The 16,076-nt window shown below is 38.0% G+C and overlaps 1 protein-coding gene across 1 annotated transcript; it reads right to left on the bottom strand.

The window, feature by feature from the left end:
• Positions 1–13,651: 13,651 nt before the first annotated feature.
• Positions 13,652–14,549, bottom strand: LOC133799888 (uncharacterized). Its single transcript, XM_062237876.1, has 2 exons — positions 14,340–14,549; positions 13,652–14,137 (listed from the first exon to the last, which is right to left on the bottom strand). The coding sequence occupies exons 1-2, from the start codon at positions 14,547–14,549 to the stop codon at positions 13,652–13,654; spliced, it is 696 nt and encodes a 231-aa protein (XP_062093860.1).
• Between the last annotated feature and the right edge of the window lie 1,527 nt (positions 14,550–16,076).

The following is a 16,076-nucleotide window of genomic DNA, read 5'->3' as shown; positions in this document are numbered from 1 at the left end:
ACTAAGTGGGTAGAAGCAGAACCCCTCGTGAAGATAACCGCCAAACACATCACCTCTTTCGTCAACAAATTCATTGTTTATAGATATGGAGTACCCTACAAAATTATTTCTGACAATGGTACCCAGTTCGAGGGAGGAGCTTTCAAGGAATATTGTAGGGAAAGGGGCATAAGGAGGAGTTTCTCCGCGGTCGTGCACCCACAGGCCAATGGACAGGTGGAGGCCATAAACAGGGTCCTTAAGAAGAACTTGAAGACAAGGCTAGAAAAGATGAAGGGAGCTTGGGTAGATGAGCTACCAAATGTGCTGTGGACTTACAGAACCACCCCACGCACGACCACTGGGGAGTCCCCATTCTCCTTGGCCTACGGATGCGAGGCCATACTCCCGGTTGAGATGCGAGTTGAGTCCCACAGGGTACAGGCATATGGAGACGAGGCCAACCGCTTAGCTTTGGCCGAAAGCTTGGACATGCTTGAAGAGAAGAGAGAAAAAGCACAAATGAGGGTGGCAGTATACCAACAGCGCGCCACAAGGTACTACAATTCGAGGGTGTGAGAGAGAACTTTCAGAGTTGGCGACTTGGTGCTGAGGAAGGTACTCCCTAACACGCGAGACCCAGGAGCAGGAGTGCTGGGGGCGAACTGGGAAGGGCCCTACCAAGTTGCTCAGTGCATACCCCCGAACACCTATAAGCTGGCGCGCATGGACGACACCGTCATACCTCGAGCGTGGAACGCGAAACACCTTAGGAAGTACTACCAGTAAGACTTCCACTCCCAGCGCAGGCAGTAGCTGTGTTTAGTTTGTTGCAGGTCAGGCTATCTTAGTAGACGAGAATCAAAGAGGTTACCTAGATAACCTCACAAGTAGACGCAAGCCTTTTATCTATTTATATATCGTTGTAATCTGACTACTATGAATGAAACTGTTTTCCACTTTGTATGTTACTTACTTCTTTATGTGAGTATCAACTAAAGTCCTCGCCAAGAAAAATCTGACCAGGTACTTGGGGGGTAGGATGACAAGAGTAAACAAAAAAAAAATCTCTTATATTCAAAAGGATTAGCTACCCTTATGAATATCAAGGGAACGGTTTAAAAGGATGACCTCTAACGAAAGGCCGACACCCCAAGAGGTGAGGCTATAAGGAGGGAACCACCCGATAAGTCTAGATCGGCCATCAAGCCAGCTAGCCAAAAAGGGTCTTACAAGGGACCCTTGAAAAAAAATAGTACTATGTATAAGGACGAGAAGGATGCTTCTCGCAAAAAGTAATAAGCGCGCGCAAAGAATATAAAAGGACCCCAACCGCCCAACGGGTTAACGTGTCCTTACAAGTATAATCAAGGTGCACCAGAAAGATTATCGCCATCAGATTAGAGAAAAATATGTAATCCACGAACAGCAGTAATAAGAGGGACTTACCAGAGCCCCTTAAGTTTGATAAAAAAAAAAAGGAGAAAAAGAGAAGAAGTGGCTTCAAGCCTTGGGGGTATTTATAGGGAAAGTCAATGCTCCCTAGCCATTGGATCTATCTCCCTATGAATGGAGGAGATCAAGAGTATGGGTAACCTTGGGATCCGCGATTGAGGATGATTGGTCCTTATGCAATCTTAGGAATTTTCATGGATCCCCCAAGTGTTAGGTGGTTGTTGTGTTTCTTTGGACACTATAAAGAAATACAACTCCAAGCCTCACTTCGTATTTCTTCGGGCGACGTGGTGAAACTTTCCTAGGCTAAGTCCCCCAAGGTTGGTCGTACATGTCAGGCAAAAGAAATAGAGAGAGTCTACAAACACACTTAAAAGTGTACTTATAGACTCGGGGGGAAGTGTAAATGTGGAAATTTCTCCCTTATGAATTCTATTCACAAGTGAAGCTCTATACTACGAGACATCCTAAAAGCTACCCATTGTCCGCGCAAGGGGATAAGGACGTCACATGATGGTGAAGGAATTGGGCTAACAGGGCCACCCTCGCTATCCGAGGGCCCTCGGCCGCTTGCCAATCCGAACATCCCCCTCGCTATGCGAGGGTCCCAAGTTGACCATTTGCGCGCACCCCGTTCCATCAAGCATCAAGCCTCGCCTACATTCGAGAGAAGAAGGTCAGCCTCGCTACGCGAGACACCCTCGCTATGCGAGGGTGAGACCTTGTTGTGGCGCCCGTGCCTCGAGCCTCGCCACGCCTGCACTCGGGAGAAGAAGTGCAGCCTCGCTATGCGAGGGTGAGGCCTTGTTGTGGCAACCGTGCCCCGAGCCTCGCCACGCCAGAACCCGGGGAGAGGAGGGGCAGCCTCGCTATGCGAGGGTGCTGCCATGTTGTGCCGCCCGGGTCTTCAGCCTCGCTTTCATGTGACTTGCGTAGGCCAGCCTCGACTCCTAGCGCCTTGGCTTGACATGGCACCTACAGGTTGAAGCCTCCTTGGCATTGGCATGAGGAGTACTTAGAGACACTTAATGGGAATGCCAAGTTAGCATTGGGTATCAAGCGGGGATTGATGAGGATGTCCAGGTACAAGACACGTGTACTGACACGGGGCATACGGTTGTGGAGAGAACAGGGGCATGGCCCTGTCATCTGCATCTGAGGAGTAGTGGTGGTATGGACCTGTACGAAGAGTAGTGGTACCACTTGGGCACCCCCGACCATACGCCAGAGCCGACAGTACTATGTCCTAGGCTACGACTCTGGCATTGTCAGGGTAGACACCACTACGCCCTGAGTTACTACACTATCAGAGTACATGTGTACGTCCCTGTCGTCTGGGATTTGTTAGTATCCAGGGCCAATAGAGCCCCCCTATAAATAGGCCCCAACCCCTCAAGTTAAGGGGTTGGAAAAACTGAATGTATGAAAGAGACTTAAGAAATATATGATCCTGATTGTTTCTTTGGTTTTCTTCTACTGATTCAAGTTCTTTCCATCTGATTCAAAGCTTTCTGTAGTATAGAGATTAAAGTTTTCTAACCATCAATCGTTGACGAGTTCTTACCGTCAACAAGTAGCTATGTCTAGTAGTTTTAATGGTCCAAGGTTTTAGAAATAGTTGGGTCATTACATTGTTCCAAAGTCTTTTTTAGCATTTTTGTTTTCCATCTAGATATTTTTTGGGTGGGCGAGTTTTGAAGTTTTTTGCTTGATCTATCTTTATTTTAGAGTTTGTCATGTTTATCCTTTTTTTAGTATTTAACTCTCATGAATTAGTTTGACTTATATTTATTAGGCTTGCTTGGTTTTTTTGTATATTGGAAATGGTACAAAGGGGAGATAATGTTGGTCCTTCTAAATGCCCTAATGATGTTGGCCCTTCTTTAAATTTGCGTCGTTCTCGGTACCTGTTAACAATGAAGCACCTAACATTAAGGTATTTTGGTTTCTTTAGTTTTATTAGTTTTACTTTTGTTTTTGTATTATTTGTCTGTATTTTGGTTTGGTTATTAGTTTGTTTTGTTAATTAGAATTATTCTCATATATTTTTTCTTTGGTATTCATATTTTTTATTTTATGTTTATGTGTATCAGGGAGGTAATGTTGGTCCTTCATCATCATGTTCATGTGCTTCTGGTGGTTTGCGTTCTTCACCCCAAAGTAAAGAGTGATCAAATTTCAAGAGCACAACTGCTGGGACAAAGAAAGATCATGGGAGTAGAGTTAAGGTACCTGTTTCCTTTGATATGGTTTCCATGTTTATATATCTGTTTTTTTATAAGTTCCAAGTTTCTATGTGTTAGGTAGTATTTTCTTATGCAATCCTTGGTTACTTGATATGGTTTTCCTTGTTTATATATCCATTTTCTTATAAGTTCCAAGTTCTTATGTTTTTGGTAGTGTTTTCATATGCGGTCGTTGGTCACTTTATATGGTTTTTCGTGTTTATATATATATTTTATAAGTTCCAAGTTCTTATGTTTTTTGTAGTGTTTTCTTATGTAATCCCTGGTTACTTTAGATGGTTTTCCGTGTTTATATATATTTTATAAGTTCCAAGTTCTTATGTTTTTGGTAGTGTTTTCTTATGCGGTCCCTGGTTACCTTAAATTGCTTTGCTTTACTTGTTTATGTTATTTTAATGTTAAGTAATCAGGTACTTTATGTTGTCCACTAATATTTTGTTGTGTTTTTTATATTTCTTTTGGCTTTATACGTACATGATGTTTAGTGTTTATTATAGGTATCTAGTTACTTTGTTTTATTTTATTTTTATTTTCTCCTTTATATGTACATAATTAGATGTTTAGAGTTTTGTAGTGTTTTCTCATGCAGTCCCTGGTTACCTTGAATTTCTTTGCTTTACTTATATGTGTTATTTTCATGTTATGTAATCAGGTACTTTATGCTGTCCACTGTTATTTTGTTGTATTTTTTTTATTTTTTATTTTGTTTGTCTTTGTAGGTATACATTTACTTAATAATATTTAGTATTTTTTTTAGGTTCCCAGTTACTTTGAAATGGTTTTATCTGTTTAATTTATGATTTTCAATGATAAGTATCTAGTTACTAACAAGTTGCCATGTTTTTTGCAGGATGCCCATTTTAGAATTAAACATGAGAGGCGATTTGGGAGTAAAGTGCAACAATGGAATAAGACTAGTGTTATAAGTGAGATTAAGTCAGTTCTAACATCGAAATAAAAAGCGATGTTTTGAAGAACACCATTTGGTCATTTCTTGGATTTTTCTGATATTACATTTCAGGCTCAGTTATTTCACAGTGTTTTGATTAGGGAGGTTCATCAAAAAAATGAAGATTATGAGTTTTGGTTTAAGTTGGGTAGTAAAGTAGTTAGGTTTTCAACTAATGAGTTTGCCCTCAAATCTGGCCTGAAATGTGTGGGTAATGTTGATTTTATCATTTTTAAAGAGGTTGATTTGGGTCTTAGGAAATTTATTTTTCCTTTGTATGAAGGTAAACCTGGGAAAGAAGAGAAACTTAGGAAAGATGAGGTTTCATCTGCTTTCAATGATAAAGAATTGAAGAAGAAAGGTGATGAGGTTGTTGTTAAGTTGGCCATTGTTCATTTGTTAGGTAGTTATTTGTTTGGAACACAGCCTAAGACTAGGGCTGACAACTCTTGTTTTCTTTGGTTGATACTCATTTTGATGAATTGAAAAAGTTTGCATTTGGGAAAGTTTTGTAGCAATAGACTAAGTGTATCATGTGATCAGTCTTGAAAGATAGGAATGCCATTTATAATTTTGTCCCTAGGAAAGCAGATGAGGCACTTGATAACCATAGTTATAAGTGTTATGGTTTCTCTATTGCTTTCCTTATATGGATTTATGAGACCATTCCTTCTTGTTCTCAATCTTTATGTCAGAGGGTTAATTCCTTGTTTATAAGGATTTTGAATTGGACAAGAAAGGAAAGTATGTCGTACTAGTATCTGGTTGATAAAGTGCTTTTGGAGGAAGAGGTAACAGTTTCGTTCTTTTTTAGTTTTTTTCCATGTATTATTTTTAATTATTTTGGTTTTTTATTTGGGTAAATGGTTACTTATTACAACTCTCGTTGCAGTTTGTTTAATATATTTTTTTCATTCCTGTAGTATGATGTTCATGTCATGATTCCTACCAATGAAGAAATCAAACTACCTATTTTGAGAGGATTGTCATTTGAGAGTATATTTTTTTCCAACAAATCCACCTGTTGATGATGACAGTCCATTAGATATTCGTGAGGACCTTATTGCCATTGAATCAAAATTGGTTGAAGTGCAAGATTCCAAAAAGTGTATAATGCTTGAAATTTCTTAATTAAAGAAATCTTTCGCGGCTGATTTTGAAACTGCCATAGCTTTGTTGGGTGATATTAATGCATCTAATCCTACTAGTAATGATAATGGGGTGCAGAGTGTGAAGATCATGTGCATGCTAACACTTCTTCTTAGGTAATTGGTTACTATTGTCTATGTGTTTTTACTTCATTAGGTTCGTTTTGCTTCTCATTTTTATTAATTGTTGTTGTTTGTATTTTTAGGATTATTTTTATGACCATTTTTCAGGAGGTTACCAAGATGTTGATATTGGTGAGGAGTTGGGGGCTAACTTGGTGCATTTTGTTTAGATTGCTTCACAATTTGTTACTCCTGCTAAGGTGTATTTTTTTTACCATGTATTGTTTAAGCAATTGCTTTTTTTTTTCCTTGTTTTGTTGTTTGTAATGAAGTATTGGTTCTTTATTTATTTTTTCCAAGGGAAAATTAAAGGTGACTCAATTGTATGCTCAAGTCCTTAAACTCCCACATTTCATGTCTCTAAGGAAATGTGGAGAGTTATTAATGAATCAGTTGAGACCACTTAAAGACAATAGTTGTTTGGAGGATGAACATAAGTGGTCAATTGTGGTGTATGATGATGCATAAGTTGTTGATTAAGGGCTGATTTTGGGAAAGAAAAGGCAAGCGAAGCCAAGTGGCGTAGTAAAGTCTCATTTCCTAACAAAGTTTGGATCTTCTGAAGATGAAGTGAAACAAAAATGAAAGAGGACCATATTGGATAATATATGTCCCTTTCCCAATGATCTTGGTCATAATCACATTGAAGAACAACTTTCTGAGTTTCACTCTTGGATTAAACATAATTTGAAGAAAAGGAACAAGTATGTATAACTATTACTTATTGTTCAACATTTTTTTCTGTCGAATATGTTTGTTTAATTACTTAAACTTTTCTTTTGTTTTTTTTATGTATTGTACAGGTTCAAAAAATATTATGATAATATGGTGGACCCACCAATTAACTTCACTTTCATCTTTATTACTGAGAAGACTTGGTTCCATAGCCTTTATTACTTTGGGCAATTCCTTGATTCATTAGTAAGTTTCTTCCTTTTATTTTATTTATTTTTCAAGTTGGATTATTTTTTTGTTTTAAAAAAAAAGTATAGTGATGTTATCGGGTAACCAATTTCCAGACTATTTGCTATGTTGTAATGCATTGGGTAACTAGTTACCCAAGTTGTATAATTGTGTTGTGTTGTTGATGGTAACTTGTTACCCTTGAGTTTAATTTTTTTTTTGGCTGTAATATTTGATTGGTTACTTGATATATTATCTTATAAGCATGTATTTTTTTGTACCATATTGATGTGATGATGTATTACTTGAGGAGAAAAGTTCATTTGTGTAAAGGTTTGAAGAGGTGAGTATCTACCACTGACAATTGTTTTGGGCAATACATAGTTTTTATGTATGAATATTTGAAAAAAAAAAAGCAGGTAGTGATGCATTTAAAGTAGATGACAACTGTGTTGCTTTGAAGATAATGAGGGCAGAATCCATGTGTTTGTACCACTCATTGGAATTTTCTTGATGATGTTGTTATGCATGTTAATGTAAAGGCTCTTATGCACTAGATTATGTTGCACTTTGATAGATAGCAGAGATGACTTGCGGTGTATGATTCAATGTCTGGTGCAAAGCATGAGAATCATATTTTACCTGTTGTTGAAGAATTTCCTATTTTGATTCATCTTCTGTTGGAGAAGATTTATTTCTATGATCGTCAAGATATAAATATTGATGTTAGTTCTTATGATGTGCCGGAGAATGATGGTTTGAAGTTGACTATTGATAGAGGCATTCCTCAACAGATTGATTGGATAGTTTTTTATTATTTGATTTTAGTTTTTTTTCTGTGTGTCATTTTATTATATGCTCTTAGTTTATTTTTTATTTTTGTGTGTTTCCAAAATGCAGTGATTTTGGGGTATTTTCTCCTTATTTTTGTAACGACCCAAATTTCCTAATAAGGTTTAGGACCTTGATTAGGAGGCCGGGAGGGCCATAATTGATTTATTGTGCTATTATATGATTATATGAATGATTATGTGGGTCATATTATTATATGATGATAAAGGCATGCATGGGGTTATATACTTTGTTGTGAGGGTATTTTGGTAATTTGGCTCATTGAGAGCGTAATTGCATACTTGTGTCTATATTGGTAGGCTAATGTTGAGATCACATTATTATGTGGATATGTTTGCAGCTTGTGACTCGAGGCGATCCTAACAAGTGGTTTAGCGGGAAAGTCACAGCGGGGATTTATTCCCGGCTTGGGGTGAGCCTGGGGATGTATCTGGGAATTTGGAGAATATATTGGAGACGATTTGATATTGAGAAATATAATTGGTGATTAGTTGGGTATCGGACAGTAAGCGGTAAATATTAAAGACACTAAATGAATTAGCGGGAATTGGGAATAATGACCAAAATGCCCCTAGAGTGATTTAAAGGCTTAGTTATTATTGGGAGGGCAAGGTGGTCATTTGGCTTACTAAAGGATAGGTTATATTCTGCTTTATAATTTCAGTGGAAGTTATAGAGAGACTCAGAAGCTTAAGGAAAAGAAAAGAAGAAGGAAGGAGAGAAAAGCAAAACACTTAGAGTTATTACTCTCTCTCTTTCGGCTGGGTTATCTCTTCACCATTCTTTGTGAGTTTTGGAGCTGGAATTCCAGGGTAAGCTCAGGAAGGAGCTTAGGGTTAAATACCTTGGTGAAGCTAGAAGAACTAGCAGGGTTTAGCCAGTCAATTGAGGTAAGTTTCAAGGTTTCCTGATGTGTTTTTCTGAGTTTTAATGAGATGGTTGCTAAGCTTGAGTTTTGGATGGAATAAAGGGATATGAACTTGAGGAGTTGAAGGGCTTGAGGCTGGTTGGATGCTAGGGATAAATTAAGGTCGAAATCCTCCATAGAAGGTAACAAGTTTTGGCTTTGATGTTCTAAGTTTCTAAGTTTCTGGTTGAATCTTTCAGTTCTTGGGTTCAATGTTTGTTTTCCTAGTTTGATGATGCATGTGGTTAAGTATTGTGTTATTGAGTTGTATGGGGTGAGATATAGGTGATGGTAGAATCAATTTGGTGTATGGTTGAGGGTTGGAAGGGTTCCAAGGGGTTTTGGTTCGAGGAAAATCGAAGAAAGGAAAACAGAGTGTTGCTGGTCTGTGACTAGCGCTGTAGCGCTAGCCTTTGGGCGCTACAGCGCTAGGCTTGGGCTTTCTGGGCGTTTTGGTTCTGCTTGTAGCGCTATAGCTCCCTCCTTAGAGCGCTGTAGCGCTACCCTGTTTCCAAAAAGGGGTTTTTGAGTTTTTCCTTAGGGTTTTCGCCCAGGGGCCGGGGTCTGATTCCACCACCCCGTTTGGTGGAATTAGGGCTTCCCGATGGTTCGGGGTTGGTCCCAAGGCTAGGTTTTGGATTTGAAGTTTGGTGGTGATTCTGATCTATGGCTGTGACTAGGTGCGCGCTAAGGTTTAGACGGGATCGTGCTTGAGGATCAATTGAACGAGCTAGCGAAATCTAAAGGTAAGAAAGCTGCACCTGATTATGTGGTTAGGATGGGACTAGGTGTTCCCTATGTTTGTATGCATTGTTATGTGAATGTGATTAACCATGTGAACATGATGGGACTAAGAGCTCCCTATATTTGTATATCATGTCATGAGATGGTATTATGCCATGGGACATGTGATAACCGGCCTAAGGGTGTCGGAATCAATATTTGCGCACAGGGCGCGGCTCAGCCACTGGTAGTTGAGGCATCTTATTTATCACTGAGCTCGGTTAAGCTGGCCGGAGTCAGTGGGTATAACACTGGGGGTGACCTAAGTGAGCCGAAGACAGTGGGTTAAAGAGAGGGTGCGACCTAAGGGCACCGACCCTGAATATTATTTGATGGATGTGATAAACTGTTGATTATGAATGTGAATATTGTGTTATGGATATGATTTGTTGATTGTCTGGATGACAAATTGTTAATTTGTTGAGTGTTATCACTAATTGGATAAATGTTATGAATTGCCAAATTCGTGGTTATGCGATGTGGAATATTTGGTTATTGATGTTGATTTTGCTATGATATCATGCTCTCTTGCTGGGCCTCGACTCACGGGTGCTACGTGGTGCAGGTAAATGCAAGGGTATGCTAAGTCAACCATGAGTTGGAGAGCTCTGGGGGTGAGGTGTACATTGTCAGCTGCTCGGCCGCCACGGTCGAGGAATTGTACAGGGACTGTAACGCCCTGGATAGCCAGGACCGCTACACTGTGTGTTTATAAAGTGCCAGACTCGCTAATCAAGTCATTAAAGTGAAAACGTGTTATTGAAATAGTAGAGGAACTAGGGTTAAAAGCGTTTTGGTCTCAAAAGATACATTTTCACTGCTCAACATTGTTTATGTACATGGGATCCCAAAAATGACAGTTTAAAAGCCATACTACAAAAGTTACAAAGTTTATATACGTTAACAGCCATACTAAGGCAAAATGAGCAGTTAGGTGATCTCCGTCCTGACACACTCCTCGATCGTGGTGATCGAGCGGCTGGCTATGTACATTTCACTTCGGAGCTCTCCACCTCAGGACTGGTCCAGCTTGCTCTTGCCTTTACCTGCACCACGTAGCACCCGTGAGCCAAGGCCCAGCAAGAACACATAGCAACAATAGAACATGCACATTTAGCTGTCAAGTCAATCTCACATATGGCATCTCATAAACTTCAAGCATATCAATAGTCAAGTATTTCATATACAAAGCATATCAGCTCATATAACACAATGCACAAATGATAACCAGGGCTAGCGCTCGCAAGCTGCTCCCTCTGTTATCCTATTATTTCTGGCTCCCAGTGGCCAATTCGCGCCCCGTGCGCTAGAAATCATGAACGGTACTCTTAGACCGCTTATACGTGTCCCTTGGCATAATACCAACGATGACACAAAACAGTTCTCGGGAGCACTTAGTCCCATCACAATCATACACTCGGGTGCAGTGTTCTTACCTTTCAATTTACTGATTTCCGATGCCACGTAGCCACAAGCACGGTCCTCTACCCCGAGCCTCTCCAAATTCCTAATAAAAACACAAATATAATATTCTTTGTCATTAACCAATCCAAGACTACCTTCCCGGTACCTAATCCACACTCTCGGAACCCCCAAAACCTTAGAATAACACCCCGGAGGCATCCCCCGAACCCCCAGAGCAAAGACCAAAAATTGCAAAATTTAACTCCCTGAAATTTGCCTTGTGCCGCGGCACCACATTCCTTGTGCCGCGGCACCCACCTCCAGAGACCCCTAGGCCGCGGCAAGCAAAAGCCATGCCGCGGCACACCATCGCAGACCCAGATTTCTGGGTTTCCCTTCGCATTTTCCCGAGCTCCAACCTCTCCAAATCACCCCAAACTCTATCCTAAGCCCCAAAACCAACTCTAAACCCCTAACAAACCTCACAACAACTCAAAGACATCATGCCCAAGCTCACTCACACCTTCAATCCTAAAATTCACTCTTGAATTTCCCACTTGACAACTCAAACCAGAGAAATTATGAACTGCTTGAACTCAAGCACAACCCACACTTCAAACTCCCTATACCTTAACAAAACAAACCTAATAAACATACAGAGACCTTACCTTAAGTGATAGGTTCAACCTCCAGCTCTTGACCTCCTTCCCCCTTGGTTCCCAATTCTCTGAAATTACATAAAACCAGCCACCAACTCATCTCAATTCACCTTCCTTAACTAAAATTCAGACTTTAAACTTGGATATAACATAATCAAAATCTTACCTCTGAGTTTTCTTGGCCTAAGCTTGGTTGATAACTTCAAACATCCCTTGATTCTCCTTCCAAGAGTTTAGATTTCTACTTCTCCTTTCTATCTCCTTTTTGCTCTTATTCTAGGTCTCCACAATTCAGCATAACCAACTCCCAAAGTGTTACACGTATATGATATTCCCCCTTTAGCTGAAACTCATCTACTAACTGCCAAAATACCATTTTAACCCTCCATTAATATCACTTACTAACTAGACCTCAAGGGCTTATTTGTCCTTTCCCTAACTTTGCAATTCTACCACTTCCCCAATAAGACCTGTTACTCTCTATAGTTACTAACGGTTACGCAGGTTACCAAATCACCAGTTACCATTATCTAGTTTCCTAGGACCGTCTTGGCACGTGCATCACGTTTGTATCACATCACCCACACAGTACAATTCACATATCATAATTATCACATAATATAATTCACATAGTCATATAACATGCTTAAAATCATAATCATACATCTTAATCATAATAACCACACATAATTCTCATCTTGCCCTCCCGGCACACTAATCAAGGCCCTTAAGCCTTATTAGTGAATTTGGGTCGTTATAGGGACGGAAACCTAAAATGTGTATTTTGCCATTAGAGTGGCTTGAATTATTTATAACTTTTGGAATTTGCTGTAACTAAATCATCTAAACCCTGTTTTGAGTTTCCATGTATTAAACTGTCATTTTTAATGAAAATAGCCTGTTTGTGACCAAAATCTTTTATTCCTAATCTGTTGATGACGTTGGATTCACGTTTTGTTTAAATGACCTGATTAGCAAGTCTTGCACTATTTTAAACACATAGTGTAACGGTCTTGGTTATCTAGGGGGTTACAATTTTCCTAAGCAAATAGTCCTTGGAAAGGAGAACGAGATGCCTAAGAAAATTGATGTCCGTCTCCTTCGCCAAGATATTGCGGTCAGCCTGTACTTTCATGGCAAAAAGAAAGAACTTGAGGGCTGGCTACTTAACTAGTGATGAGTTCAGTGAAAGGTTTTTGGAGAGGAAACAAAAGAGAATGAAGGATGCTGCATAAGCTTTAGTGATGCTATGTTTTTTTGTTTTTCATTTTTCTACAACGGTTATTAAATGATGGACAATTTCTAATTTTACAGTTAGTTATGTTAAATTTCTACTTATGTAAAACATGGGGATTCTTAAGATCATTTTATATATCAGTTTAGCTTTTGTTAGTTCATTTGTTGTTTTTTTTTCTTACTTTTTTTAATTCAATTATTAATATATGTTGTATATAACACTTTAAAACAGCTAGCTAGTTTTCACTCTGTTTTGTATTTTTTTTTCTTAGTTTTATGGAATTATTTGATGGTAACTAGTTACCCAAATGGGTTGTTTTGCTAATTTACCACGGATATTTGGGGTAGGAATGATTTGAGGGTAACCAGGTACCCACGATGTTGTTTTGCTAATATACCTAGGGCAACTGGTTACTTAAGTGTTTGATTTTTTTTTAAGGTTTGTTTTGTTAAAGTAAGGTAACCAGTTTATTTACTTAATATTAGATTTCAAGAAGGGCTTTAAATGCAGCAGATATAGGCTAACAAAAATGTGGTTATTTCAATTTTTTTATCATTCTCATGTGCTTGTTTTGCTTTATTTTATTTTTTTTATCCTTTTTTTTTTTGAGATTTTTTTAAAGCAAAGTAGCTTTAATATTCTATATAGGGAGTTTGTGATAGAAGAAAGTAAAGGTTTTAATATTTTTTGGGCTTTAGATTGTTATGGTGGCTAATTTGTCTTGTATTGTTATATCAGGGTAACCAGTTACCTATATCGTTGTTTTGTCAGTATATTTGGGTAACTGGTTCCCTTCTTGTTTGATCTCTTTTCTTTTGTTGGGTAACCAATTACTTTCTTTGCTGGTATATTATGTTGATGGTGGCATAGATAAATAACAAGCAAAAAAACTCAAGAAATTAGTTTGAAAGGAGTTTATAACTTTGTGTAATCAATTAATGTGTTTAAATTTCAAACAAACTTATTAAAATACTCAACAATACTAGATGAATATGAAAGTCACTCTTTAATCAATAAAGGTATGATAGTTTTGTTTCGCTTTAAAGTATGAAGCTAGGTCTTTTGCTTTTTCTGTTTGTGTTGACTTCTCAATTGGATGATTCTTGCATGTCTTCTTGTTATTTCCTGGTTGCCCACATTTCTCATAGTTGATTATTACTTTTGGTTCCCCTCTTGATCTTGTTCTTTTCTTTCTTGGTCTTCCTGCAGGGATTGTTGCTTTTGGAGGTAGCACCACTATGTCCAAGTGTTGTGGGAGATTCCATTTATTTTTATGAGGCAAATGATGAACATTTTCTTGATATAATGCTTTCAATGTTTTTGTTTTGTAGAACTTTGCATAGTAATCATAGAATCTCAAGTTTCTCCTTGCAATTACAGCTACTGCATGTCGACAAGACATTTCATCTTCTTGAAACCTATTGCAAGTAGATGTTCTATTCTGTATATTTACTGTGAAATTGACCCCTTTGGCATCACAAACTTGGGTATTCTATTGGATTGAAAGGCAAGACCTAAAATATTTTTGTCATGAAATAGAATAAAATAATACAAATTTAAACTAAAATGATTATTGAAAGTAACTAGTTACACTTTTGTTTAACTTAATGCTTTTTGTGCTGCTGTTATGGAAGATAATTGGTTACCATCCACTGGTAGATTAAAAAATAGCAAGAAAAACTTCATTTTCATACCTCATACTTCATTTTTGAAACAAAGTCATGCCTCAACTCATTTTCTGTTGTTGTAGAGACTTTTGTGAATGTTCCATTTGCATTATTTGAATTGGTCCAAACCCATTTTTGGACCAAGCTTCTATGGCATTCAAGAAAGATATCAATGGGGAGACCTCTTGCAACTTTTAGTGCAGAGTTGAGTGATTCCGCGATGTTGGATGACATCATTGTGTATCTTTTTTATGGCAAGTATGATCTTGCCCATGTTTCATACCTGACCTTCTCTAAGTAGGGTCTAATGCGTCTGTCAAGTCTATCAAGACCATTCATGAAACGTTCACAATCTGTTTTTATGTATGCCTTTCCTACTAGAATAAAATTCATTTGTAGCTCTTCTCTAAGGCTTGCACACTTGCTTTTCAAATTAGTGAGCAAGTGAAACATACAAGCTCCATGGATAGCATTTGTCTATGCTCTTGTGTCTGTCAGAAATAATAGCCAATTCTGTGGAATTTAAATATTGAAAAATAAAAACAAAAATTAGATAATCTTCATTTTGTTTGTTCTAGCAAGGGTAACCAGTTACATTACTCAATATTAAAAAACATAACATATATGTGTATATCTGATCGGGTAACTAGTTTAATTTTCTATGTAAACAAGAGTATTTAATTTGAAGCTAGCATACCTTTGGGTTCTCCATAGGTGTCTCTCAATTTGGAGAAGAACTAAAGTCATGAATTATCATTTTCAGAGTCCACTATTCTTAAGGCCGCTACAAAAATGTTGTGGTTTGAATCTAATGTTGATGATGAAAATAGGGTACCACTATGTGCATTTTTCATAAAAGTTCCATCAACAACAATAATAGGTCTCAAGTACTTCCTTCCCTTGATTGAGATAGATAATGCTATATATAGGTATTTGAATTTGTCTTGTTTGTCTGTGAGTAGGTGTGTGATTGTTCCTGGATTTGCTTGCTTCAACATGTGAAGATACATTGGTAGCTTTTGATATGAATCATCAGGGTTCACTTTTACTAGTTGCCAAGCTTTCTCTCTTGATATTCATGCTTTTGTGTATCCCATGGTTACTCCGAAGTCATCATTCATGTCATCCATAATGTCATTCAGAGTGTAATTTCTTTTTATTGATTTCTATTTGTTCTTTATTAATTCACCAATTACGATGTTTTTTGGTTGCCTATGGTCCTCCATAACAACTTCAACAAAGCAAGTGTATTTTGAAATGCATATTCGTACCTTGAATAAATCTTGGTCTCTGTACTTAGATGCTTTCACAAACCAGCTGCATGTGCCATCTGCATAGGTAACTAGGTACTCTCTCGATTCTAATCTTTTTGTTTTGAACTCGAAGTTATGAAGCATCACATAGTAGCTAAGTGTTGATTTGGTTGTTTTATTGTCCTTGTGAACTTGACCTTGCTCTATTGTGTTGACCCTATGATCCATTATTACTATTTGGATTTCCTCTAACTTCTTTTTCCTTTTGTATTGTTTTCAATTATGAAACCTGCTACTTCTTCAGCAAGATTAGGTATGTATGGCACATTGTTGTCCTCATTGGTTATGCTTGACATTCCTTCTTCAAATAACATATGTTCATTTATGGAAGCTTGGTTGGCTTGCATTAATAATGTCCCCACCTCCATTTCTTCTGTTGTATCTAGTTGATTTGCTAGTAGAAGAAGGTTGTTTTCATTGCATGATTCTTGAACAATAGTCACACACAGTG

This window comes from Humulus lupulus, chromosome 9, assembly GCF_963169125.1.
Source record: "Humulus lupulus chromosome 9, drHumLupu1.1, whole genome shotgun sequence".
Taxonomy (NCBI): Eukaryota; Viridiplantae; Streptophyta; class Magnoliopsida; order Rosales; family Cannabaceae; genus Humulus; species Humulus lupulus.
This window is presented reverse-complemented; position numbering and strand designations above follow the sequence as displayed.

Bases quoted from the DNA above. Each gene is read 5' to 3' on its own strand.
- LOC133799888 (XM_062237876.1), bottom strand. From the start codon at position 14,549: ATGATGTCATCCAACATCGCGGAATCACTCAACTCTGCACTAAAAGTT. The intron at 14,138-14,339 runs GTATGAAAATGA...TCAATCCAATAG, and splicing joins TTTCAAAAATGAAGTATGAG to AATACCCAAGTTTGTGATGC.